The sequence below is a fragment of the Danio rerio genome, chromosome 18 (assembly GCF_049306965.1).
Source record: "Danio rerio strain Tuebingen ecotype United States chromosome 18, GRCz12tu, whole genome shotgun sequence".
Taxonomy (NCBI): domain Eukaryota; kingdom Metazoa; phylum Chordata; class Actinopteri; order Cypriniformes; family Danionidae; genus Danio; species Danio rerio.
In genome coordinates, this window is record NC_133193.1 from 7,287,501 (window position 1) to 7,300,000 (window position 12,500).

General features: G+C 36.2%; 1 protein-coding gene across 5 annotated transcripts in view; it reads left to right on the forward strand.

The window, feature by feature from the left end:
* si:ch1073-390k14.1 overlaps nt 1-12,500 on the forward strand; it is an 18,809-nt gene that overhangs the window by 1,799 nt on the left and 4,510 nt on the right. For all 5 annotated transcript variants that reach the window (XR_012394275.1, XR_012394277.1, XR_012394276.1 and 2 more), the window contains exons 3-7: nt 2,171-2,945; nt 5,407-5,579; nt 6,684-6,768; nt 6,843-7,075; nt 9,316-9,510. Coding sequence is in view for 1 of the 5 variants with exons in the window: in XM_021473221.3 (XP_021328896.1) it covers nt 2,171-2,945; nt 5,407-5,579; nt 6,684-6,768; nt 6,843-7,075; nt 9,316-9,510 (1,461 nt within the window). In the remaining 4 variants the exon portion in view is untranslated. The remainder of the gene's footprint in view (nt 1-2,170; nt 2,946-5,406; nt 5,580-6,683; nt 6,769-6,842; nt 7,076-9,315; nt 9,511-12,500) is intronic.

The window sequence follows — 12,500 nt, forward strand, 5'->3', positions numbered from 1 at the left end:
ATATATACGTTTATAAGTATAAAAAAACATTTCAGCAAGTTAAATTTACAATCATGCACTGCATTTATAATAATAATAATAAAGAAATTTATTTAAATTGCTGTAAAATCAATGCCATGTTTCACCAAGTCAAAATGTTCTGTAATATCACTTTCAGTCTCTATTCGTCTGTCTGTCGTATGTCTTGTCTATTTTTCAGATTTTCTGTCTAATTTGTGATTGGTTGATATTTGATAGAAATAAAACTGCAATGATAATGTTAAATAACTAATTGAAAAGGATAATAATATCTAAACAGATCTATGTAAAGTAGTTAAAATGTTATATTTAACATAAAAGAAAGTTCATTTTATTAAAAGTAACAAGATTATCCATCCATCCATCCATGTCTGCCTGTCTTTCTATCTATGAATTATTAAAAAGCATTGTTGTACGTTTTAAATAGAAACCTAAATAAAATATATCTGTATCAGAGTGGCTAACATGATATTTAAGTAGGTTTTTGGTCACAACTTTTTTAGTTTTAAGAAATACTTTTACAATTATAAATAAATGTCACTATTTTGTGCTTTTGTAGGTTTAATTAATACTGAAAATGTAATTATGGTTTTCAATGTTGGTAATAAGAGATGTTTCTTGAGCATCAAATCATAATATTAAAATATTAAAAATATATTAAAAACTAAAATAATTTCAGAAGGGTCATGGGACACTGAAGACTACAGTAAATGATGCCGACAATAAAGCTTTGCATTTTAGGAATAAAATCCATTTTAAAATTATACTCAAAAAGTAGTAATATTTGGTTATTATATTTTTAATCAAATAATTGTTGTCTTCGTGAGAAGAAAATAGTTTAACCCTTTTAAGCAGGGGTGTCAAAATATGGTCCTGGAGGGCTGATGTCCTGGCGAGTTTAGCTACAACCCTAATCTAACACACCTGAATCAGCTAATCAAGCTCTTACTAGATATACTAGAAACTTCCTGGCAGATGTGTTGAAGCAAGTTGGAACTAAACTCAGCAGGATACTGGCCCTGGTTGTTGCTAGATCGGATATGTTTTTGGCCGGAAGTTAACAAGAATTATTTATATTATTTATTAAATTTCCCATTTATTGTATTTTGTCAATGTCTACTACCCCCACCCTAACCATCCCAGCACTGTTAAAACAGTAGTTGTACCGAGTATTATTTATGCTATCTATAAAATTACCCAATAAATAGTTTTTTTTTAACGCCTACTCCCACCCCAACCCTTAACCCAACCATCACAGTACTGTAAAAATATTAATTATTGTTATACAGTGTAATAAAAAATGCTGCTTTATTATTGTGCATATCACACTTCCGGCCAGCCGCATATCCAACTTAGACTTTACCACTGGCCCTCCAGGACTGTGTTTGGACACTCCCTGCTTTAAAGGATGCTCACTAGAAAAACCCTAGAATGTTATTGTGGGTTATTACATGACTTAAATGGTATAGTAATCAATGTCAATGAAGTTACAGCATATGGTTCTTCACCCGATAAAAGAAAATTGTTTTTAAACATTTTAATAACTTATTAATTTTTTAAAAAGTGATTAAAAATAATTAAAAGCTTGGACAAGAGTGTATTAATAAAATTTGTCAAAGGTAAGATCAGTAGTTTGACATACAGTTAAAGTCAAAATTATCACCTCCTGTGAATTTCTTTTTCCTTTTCAAATATTTAACAAATGATGTTTAACAGAGCAAGACATTATTCACAGTATTTCCTATAATATTTTCTCTCCTAAAGAAAGTCTTATTTGTTTCATTTTGGATAGAATAAAAGCTTTTTTTTTTTTTTTTTTTTTTACATTTTAAGGTCAATATTATTAGCCCTCTTAAGCAATATTTTCTTTTAATTGTCTACAGAACAAACCATCGCTTTACAATTAGTGGAATATACAAATAATGCCTTACCCTAACTTGCCTAATTAACCCAGTTAAGGCTTTAAATGTGACTTTAAGCTAAATACTAGTATCTTGAAAAATATCTAGTAAAATATTATGTGCTGTCATCCTGGCAAAGATAAAAGAAATCAGTTATTAAAACTATTATGTTGAGAAAAATCTTCCTACCGTTAAACAGAAATCTTCAACTGTATGTCTGTATAAGCTAATGCTAAATGTTGTTTTTCCAGGATGAATCAGAGGAATTGGAGCTGGCTTTAACGCTCTCTCTATATGAAACCAAACAAATTGACCCAGAAGACAAACTGCACAATTCTGATCATCAGCATCATGTTCCTCGGTCTTACAAAACCTACGCTGACGTACGTACAGAAAGCTCTGGTGCTGATGGATCTGTGGTACCAGAGAACCAGCCTACTGCGAAATGTACACTTGATACTGAAGTACATAAAACCAGAAATGCAATAAAGCACATAAATGGAGACAAGATCACAAAATCACAAAAGCGTCGTCTGCGTAAGAAGCAGCATTTGCTGAAGAACCCATCAGGACCACGACCGGTTGTGCTGTGGTTCAGAAGGGATCTCCGCATGTGGGACAACCCTGCTCTGATTGGCTGCCTGGAGCTCGGTGCACCTGTCATACCGGTCTTTCTATGGAATGCAATGGAGGAGGAGGGTCCTGGGGTTACTATGTCAACTGGTGGGGCTTCTAAATACTGGCTGCATCAGGCACTAGTGAGTCTGAAGCGCTCTCTGGAGGAGCGTGGAAGTCATTTGGTGACCCTGAAGGCAGAGCCCTCATCTTTGACTGCGCTGCAAGGGTTAATGGATGAAACGGGAGCAGCTTCAGTTGTAGCAACGGCACTGTATGAGCCCTGGCTGAAGGAGAGAGATGATGCATTGTGGGAAACATTGGAGAAACGAGGCGTTACGTGCCATATATACCACTCGTATTGCCTTAGAGATCCCTACACGGTCAGCACAAGAGGCGTTGGACTACGAGGTGAGTAAGTGGTGATATAGTGGAATTTTTGGGATTTTTTTTTCTTTTTCATTGTTTAAATTATTTGTTCCTTTTTTGTTTTTGAGATGTATTATATATGCGGCCACCAGAGTTTTTACAGCTGATTAATCATAATGAGGAAAAACTTTGCTTAATATCACAGGATTTTTTAAATGTTGTGTTTAAATATCTGAATAATTTTTTAAAAATGAAATATGCACATGTCTGTCTGTATTATTACATTTAGTCTGTCTATCTGTCTATCTATATTATCACTTTCGATCGGTCGATCTGTCTGTCTATCTATATAATCACTTTCGGTCTATATTATTTGCATATATTTCCTTTTGAATTGCTACCAAAATCAAGAAAGTATTGGTTAAACCTGTAAAGTAATAATTAATTAATTAATTAATTAATTAATTAATTAATTAATTAATTAATTTATTTATTTATTTATTTATTTATGAAATAAATAAATAAATAAATAGATAAATGTATTTATTTATTTATTTATTTATTTATTTATTTATTTAATTCATTCATTCATTCATTTATTAATAAATAAATAAATAAATAAATAAATATATTTATTTATTTTTTTATTTTTTTATTTATTAATTTATTTATATTTTTATTTATGTCTGAAAGTTGATATATGAAAAAATCTTTTTCTAAAAAAATTAATCGCATAGATAGTTTGCCGTATGTTCAGTATATGTTATTGGAGAATTATGGTTATGAGAAAAAAAAAATGTTCAGTTTGAGGAAAAAAGGCCTGTAAATGTGGAAACACTTTAGAATAATGCTTTTATTTCACATTAGTTAAAACAAACTACCATTGAGCAATGAATTTTTACAGTTTTATTAATCTATGTTAATATTAGTCATCCCAGGAGGTACCTTTTTTTGCAGTTTTTGTTTTCGCTAATCCACCGAAGGCTGTGTACGCTTTTTGAGATCTCAAAATTCTCTCGCAAGTCCCATTTGCACCTGCTGTTCTTGCAAAAATCCACCAGAGGCCGCTGTCGACTGACTGATTAACTGACCCACCCTCCTCCTTTCCTAAACCCAACCAATAGTGTTTTCAAAAGCACTGATTGATCTGTGACCACCCACTCTCCTAAACCCAACCGACAGTGTTTTCAAAAGCAATCCAGAAAAAGAAAAGCCCTCGTAGCAGCCTGATATTTACCACGTTTTTCAGATTTTACCACATTTTTTAAAAATGAAATATGCACATGTCTGTCTGTATTATCACATTTAGTCTGTCTATCTGTCTATCTATATTATCGATCTCGATTGGTCTATCTTTCTGTATATCTATATAATCTCTCTCGGTCTATATTATCACTTTCGGTCTGTCTGTCTATCCTATCACTTTCCATCCATCCATCCATCCATCCACCGCAGATTTGCATATATTTCCTACTGAATTGCTACCAAAATCAAAAAAATATTGGTTAAAGCTGTAAAGTTATTTATTTATTTATGTATTTATTTATTTATATATTTATGTCAGAAGGTGAAAAAATCTTTTTCTAAAAAATCAATCGCATAGATAGTTTGCCGTATGTTCAGCAAAAAAAAAAAAAAAGTTTTTTTGCAGTTTTTTTTTTTCGCTAATCCACCGAAGGCTGTGTACGCTTTTTGAGATCTCAATTCTCTCACAATTCCCATTTGCACCTGCTGTTCTTGCATTAATCCGCCAGAGGCCGCTGTCGACTGACTGACTGATTAACTGACCCACCCTTCTCCTTTCCTAAACCCAATCAATAGTGTTTTCAAAAGCACCGATTGACCAGTGCCCACCCACTCTCCTAAACCCAACCGACAGTGTTTTCAAAAGCAATCCAGAAAAAGAAAAGCCCTCGTAGCAGCCTGATATTTACCACGCTTTTCAGATTTTACCACATTCTCTCCCTGTTATATACTTGTTTATTTTATTTTTTGGCTTGTTTTAGTTTTACCTCCTTTCTGGAACCGTTCTTCATCAAACTCGAACCCCGTTATCACAATCAACTCCGCTCTGCAAGGCCACAGACAAACTGACAACAGTGAAAAAGCGCTAATACAGAGTTATTCATAATACAGTACAATACAGCTGGTAAGCGCAAAAAGAAATGGCATCATCCCGCCTCATAGTTTGCGTTTGTTTTAAAGATGAAATGCAGCCATACATTCCTCTGGCTACACATACATTTTCAGTATGTGCATATTTTATCTGTGTGTCTTGCTATGAATCATGTTGCGAGGTTTGCTGTTTTTTAAGCAAATTAAGACATTTGATCAAGATTTTTGCTTGACATGATAAAAGTGGTAAAAAAATCGTATAAACTCATTTGGTGCATTAAACATTCGGCTTCAATTAAACATCCGCCAAAGCACATGAAAAAGCCACTAAGAATACTTTAGCAGTTATAAAGCAATTTATTTTTAATGTTTCTATGTGTACTTGCAGGTATCGGCTCCGTGTCTCACTTCATGAGCTGTTGTCAGCAGAACCCTGCTGGTGGACTGGGGTCTCCACTGGATGCCCCCACTACCCTGCCCTCTCCCTCAGCATGGCCACAGGGATGCCCGCTTGCTGATCTGGGACTGGCACGCATGCCACGCAGAAAAGATGGCACAGTGGTAAAATAACTCATTCTGTCATTTCACTCGCCGACTGTCTTTGAAACTCCTCTTGGGCATTCTGTTTGAAAGGGTAAACATCAAATTCTTCAAATTGTTTGCCAAGCTTAAAATTAAATTTCATATTAGGAATCATAAATAAAACTAAACAACAACCGTCTCTTTAGTTTCATTTCTAAACGTTCAGATCACACAAAATGTGTAGAAACTCACGTCTGGTCCGAGTCCCTCCCCCGGTGAATCATCAGTCTTTATCGATGGACGATTCATTTGCCATATTGATTGTTACATTTTTCCCCATTCAAAACTATTTGAGTGATATGTCTCGTGTATATCCATTGTCTTTAATTAAAGTTTGAGCATGAAAATTCTGTTGTAGAGCTATGGGAAAAGGGGCAGGATAAATCAAAATGATTAGACCTTAAGCGAGTGGATGCTACATTATCAATTTCTGTACGGAGAGGTCTCATTTTGATCTTTTAGTCATCTCAGGTAATCATGTGATTCAGTTGTGCAGGTCTGAGCTAACCAGGTTTGAACTTTGGACATGCAGGGTTTACTGACAATTTGACACAATCCAGGATTGTTTCGTTCTTCAAAACTGATCCGAGAGTTGTTGTCATAGCAAGAGTTCTGGTAGCTCAAACCTGCTAGGGAGCTGGCTCATTTCATATAAACAGGATTAGATTGGGTCAGTTTAAGCAAAGATAATACTGAAAGTGTGTACCAAGTGCTGATATTTTCTTACAGTAGTAATATACACTTGGGAAAATAGAAAATATATTTTTAACTGTGTGTGTGTGTATATATATATATATAAAAGTTAAAAAAGCTTAAAGCTTAAAAGTTTAAAAGTTATTGCGTATCATATTTAACAAACCGCTTCTTATGAATTTTATGTAATTTTGCTCTCATGGATAATTGAATATTAATCAGATGATGTCAGTACGCTGCTGTGCCGTCAGCCAATCGTAGCATTGCTGATCATGATTTCGAGGATCAAGCTTGCATAGAAAAACAATGTAAATGTAGCACAAAGCAATGCATAAATACTGTATTGACATTTTAAATGATGTAATTGCTGTTTGCATGTGATGCTTACAGATTGACTGGGCTGTGGACATTCGAAAAACATGGGACTTCAGTGAAGAAGGAGCTCACACACATCTTGAAGCCTTCCTACGAGATGGTAATTGATGGTGATTTGTATGTAGCATTATTAGCTCATCTGTCATTTTGAAGTCATTATTTACTTCACTGTAGGCGTGTACCGTTATGAAAAGGAGTCATGCCGTGCGGATGCCCCCAACACCAGCTGTCTATCTCCATATCTGCACTTCGGTCAGCTGAGTGCACGCCAGGTCTTATGGGCTGCTCGTGGAGCTCGCTGCAAATCTCCCAAATTCCAGCGCAAACTGGCCTGGAGAGATCTGGCGTACTGGCAGATCAGCCTTTTCCCAGACCTGCCCTGGGAGTCCCTCAGGCCACCGTACAAGGCAAGATTCACATTTATTATTCCCATGTATTGAATGTGCTAATATATAGATCAGGAGAAAGTTATTAGCACTCGTGCATTTTGTTTTTCAATAATTCCCAAGTGCTGTTTAACAGAGGAATCTTTTAAAACATAATAGTTTATTAGGTTATTCTAGGCAAGTAAGGTTAATTAGACAAGTTATTGGACAATAGTGATTTTTTTTTTGTATCATAAAAAAATTAAAGGGGCTAATAATATTAACCTTAGCTTTTTTTACAATATTTTTAATATATATATATATTTTTATTTCAGCCAATCAGATCAAAAGTAGACAAGCAAGACACATGACCATTTACAGCTAGTGTTTTAATTCATCATTTGCTCACATGCAACCCCTTTCCAAGTAAATGGATATGCTTTTTCTTATAGTTCAATCTAATATTGTAAAAATAGCTGTACAGAATTTACAGTACAAATGCAGAAAGCATCCTGGCTGGGTCAGTTGGCATTTCTGTGTGGAGTTTGCATGTTCTACCCATGTTTACGTGGGTTTTCTTCAGGTGCTCTGGTTTCCCTCACAGTTCAAAGACATGTGGTACAGGTGAATTGGGTATGCTAAATTGGCCGTAGTGTATGTGTGTAAATGAGTGTGTATGGATGTTTCCCAGTACTGGGTTGCGGCTGGAAGGGCATCCGCTGAGTAAAACATATGCTGGAAAAGTTGGTGGTTCATTCCACTGTGGTAAACCCGAATTAATAAAGGGGCCAAAAAGAAAATGAATGAATGAACGAATGTGACTAGGCAGAGAGCACTGAACATGCTTTTGTAAATGTGTACATTTACTCACAGATGTATGAGAGACAGAGTTTTTTTTACATTGAATATACAAAACAATTAAACATGAGAATCCAAAAGAGTAGATGCATAAAAAATAGATCATTTAAAATTAACGACTCAAAAATATTACTACAATATTGTAATAAATTACTGTAATTATAAAATACTTCTGTGTATACTTAAAGGCGTATGCTGTGTATAAAATTGCTTCTTTTTGATTGCTGTGTATTATTGCACATAAAGATCTTAAACACATCACTGTGTTTCCCAGCATTGACTGACTCCTCAAAGGTTAATGCACTGACAGAGCCAAAGTGGGACTCCTTTTCAGCCCTGGAGTTTCAAGCATTAGACCGGTCCACCTCAGTTCATGACTGACTATATTTAAATAACGTCATTTACAATTCAGTTTCTAATGACACGATTACATCTGTCTCAAGAAAACAGCTGCTTTAGAACTTCAAATATTCAACAACCCTAACAGTATTATATATCTTAACAATAAAAAATAAATAAATAATAATAATTACTCAGGTGAGGTTTGAAATAAAAAATAAGTATTGCACTACTATCTGCAATACTCTTAACCACAGTATTACTTTCTACTGATGGCTTAACCTTTTTCTCCCCTTTTTAGATTTCTGATCAAGTTATGTCAGATTTATTAATGTAGTGAATCATCTTATTTTTAGTGAGCAGGAATAATATTCATTAATATTAATTATTTGAACTTATATTCACTAAGGTGCCGCTGTTTGGGGTCGAAAGATAGTTACTTCATTATTAACTTGCAGGCTGCATTTTGCTTACGGGGCTGCGAGAAAATAAATAAAAAGAGTAGAGCTTTAGCAAAATAATGAATAAAAAGAGTGAAGCTATGGTCAAATAAATAAATAAATGAAAAAAGTGCGACTGCTGAGAGTGCAAGCAGCTAGGGACACCGGCCCTCACGGCCAAACAACTGACCGGCCCAATAAGAATTCTCCCGGTCCTCCGGATTAGCCAATCGGGCCTGTGCACTGATATCGCTAATAATCTACAAAGCTATCATAGGACTTTGTGTTTATCTATGTTTTTTTTAAAAATGTGAAACCATTTTCATGTTCATTCAAAAATGATTCTACACTTTCTGTTCTGTACTTTCTGTCTGAATTAAATCCGGCAAAAATGCTCCTCCTGACCGGAAGAATTTTATGACTTTCTTTCCTCTGTCAAACACAAAAGAAGATATTTTGAAGAATGCTAAAAACTTGCTACCTTCGACAGCCATAGTAGGAAAGCAAATACATTGGAAGTCAGTGGTTACACTGGAACATTTTTCAAAATATTTTCTTTTGTGTTTGAAAAACTCATAAAGGTTGGGAACTATCCCTATCAATGAAATGTCACATTTGTATACTTAAAAGTCTACCCATGTGCAGGCTCTGCGCTGGAGCTCAGACCATGCCCATCTGAAAGCATGGCAGCGTGGACGCACAGGATATCCGCTTGTAGATGCAGCAATGAGACAGCTGTGGCAGACCGGATGGATGAACAACTACATGAGGCATGTTGTGGCCTCCTTCCTCATTGCTTATCTGCATTTTCCATGGCAGGAAGGATACCGCTGGTTTCAGGTGACATTCAGTAGACATCAAATCCTATTTCTTATGATGGCTTTGATTTAGTGATGACAACACAGCATTATGTGGGTGAAAATTATCTAGGCAATATTTAATGGCTATAAAGCTTGCAGTCATAATGAAAACACTGTAAATAGACAGTAAATAGCATTTCATATTTCCAATGTTGACCGTACAGGCATCAGCTATGAAAGGTAGAATCAGAAATATGAATTTCATCACTAATTTTTAATGCCTAGATACTTTTTGTTACCTACCCTGCATAGTTTGTCAATATTTTATTCACAATAAATAAAGCGCATTTATATTTAGCTATAATGTCCTAGAAACTGTTTAGCAACACCCTGGAAAGTTTTTGGATTATTGTTGAATTTTTTCAACACAATATATGTCACAATCAGGAGGCACGGTGGCTCAATGGTGCCCTGTTGCCTCACAGCAAGGTTGTTGGTTTGAGTCCCAGCTGGACCAGTTGGCATTTCTGTATAGAAAATCTCCCACCGTCCAAAGACATGCTCTATAAGTGAATTGAATAAACTAAATTGGCCATAGTGTATGAGTGTGTGTGAGAATGAAAGTGTGTATGGGTGTTTCCCAGCACTGGGTTGCAGCTGGAAGGGCATCTGCTGCGTAAAACATATGCTGGAATACTTGATGGTTCATTCCGCTGTGGTGACCCCTGATAAATATGCTAAAGGATAAGGATTGAATTAATGGCATGATCACAATATTGACGCAAGTTGCAAATAAGGTTCCTTTTATAAGGTTGATTAAAAAAATAAGTATTTCTTCATTGCATATAAAGAGTAATAAAATGTTTTAAACGATGATCATTTTATGAAGTAGAAACTAGAATTCTGCTACCTGTAAACTAGAATTACTAAAACTGAAATTAAGTAATTAAAAACTAAAAAGAAATTCATTCATTCATTTTCTTTCGGCTAAGTCCCTTTATTCATCTGGGGTCGCCACAGCGGAATGAACCACCAACTTATCCAGCATATGTTTCACATATAGCAGATGCCCTTCCAGCCGCAACCCAGTACTGGGAAACACCCATACACTCATTCACATACACACTCACACACTACTCCCAATTTAGTTTATTTAATTCACCTATAGCGCATGTCTTTAGACTGTAGGGAAATCTGGAGCACCCGGACGAAACCCACGCCAACATGGGGAGAACATGCAAACTCTACACAGGAATGTCAACTGACCCAGTCGGGACTTGAACCAGCGACCTTCTTGCTGTGAAGCGACAGTGCTAACCACTGAGCCCTAAATAGAATTGTGTTCACAAAATAGAAATCTAAACTAAAACTAACAAAACCCATTAATAAAACCACCTAATATTGAATCAAAATGTACATCAAATGTAAAATCATATCAAAGTAAGAACTTAAGCACAAAACTATAATAACTTTGATCAATTTTGAACTCAATAATCGGAATATTCTTGAAAGACAACTCAAAAGTTGAAAGAATTATTCATAGTATTTTTGAAGTGCTCACAATATCATGAATATTCATTGTCACTATACAGTTTATTAAATTATCGTTTATTAAATGATTAGCCGTCCTGTGAATTTTTATTGTTTAAATATTTCGCAAATGGTGTTTGAAAATTCAGTTCAATTCATTCATTCATTTTCTTGTCGGCTTAGTCCCTTTATTAATCTGGGGTCGCCACAGTGGAATGAACCGCCAACTTATCCAGCAAGTTTTTACGCAGCTTATGCCCTTTCAGCCGCAACCCATCTCTGGGAAACATCCACACACACACACACACACACACACACACACACACACACACACACACACTCATACTCTTTGGAAAATTTAGCCTACCCAATTCACCTATACCGCATGTCTTTGGACTGTGGGGGAAACCAGAGCACCCGGAGGAAACCCACGCGAATGCAGGGAGAACAAGCAAACTCCACACAGAAAAGCCAACTGAGCCGAGGCTCGACCCAGCGACCTTCTTGCTGTGAGGCGACAGCACTAATTACTGCGCCACTGCTTCGCCCTCAATTTATTTAAATTTAACTTTATTTGTCTAGCGCTTTTACAATGTAGATTGTGTCAAAGTAGCTTTACATAGAAGATCATAGTAAATTGAAACTGTGGAGTTCAGCTTTAACGGCTTAAGTTCAAGTTATAATAGTTTAGTGTGGTTTAATAATCACTACTGAGAGTCCAAACACTGAAGAGCAAATGCATCGATGCGCAGCTCTACAGATCCCGAACCATGCAAGCTAGTGGCGACAGCAGCAAGGAAAAAACTTCACCAATTGGCGAAAGTGAAGAATCAAAAAACCTCGAGAGAACCAAGCTCAGATCGGCATGACCATTTCTCCACCGGCCAAACGTCCTGTGCAGAGCTGCAGTCATGGCGCCGGAGACAGGAAGCGGGCGTCAGCGAAGACTCGTCTGTCCCTGGAGCATTGCAGGAATCAGTGTCATGCTCTCCAGTCCTCCATGACCACCGCTGCAGCTGCTCAGGATACGGCCTGGTCAAGGATATGGAAACCTTGGGATCATCTCGTCGCTGGTCTTGGATCAAATCAGTGGTGCTGTGTAGTCTGAGGGCCTCGGCATGAGTATGCCAGGGGGTCTTTAATCTAGTTTTGAACTGTGAGAGTGTGTCTGAGCCTCGGACATTATCAGGAAGGCTATTCCAGAGTATGGGAGCCATAAGTGAGAGGGCTCGACCTCCTTTACTCGACTTTTTAGGTATTTTAGGTACTACCAGAAGCCCTGAGTTTTGAGATCTTAAAGAGTGGGTTGGATTGTAGCGAGACAGAACGTTAGTTAGATAAACAGAAGCTAGATTATTTAAAGCTTTATAGATAACAGAACAAGGAATTGTTTACAGTATGTCTGATAATATTTTTTCTTCTAGAGAAAGTCTTATATGTTTTATTTTGGCCCATCATTATACAATGACTTGCCTAATTATTTATTTAAGCCTTTAAATG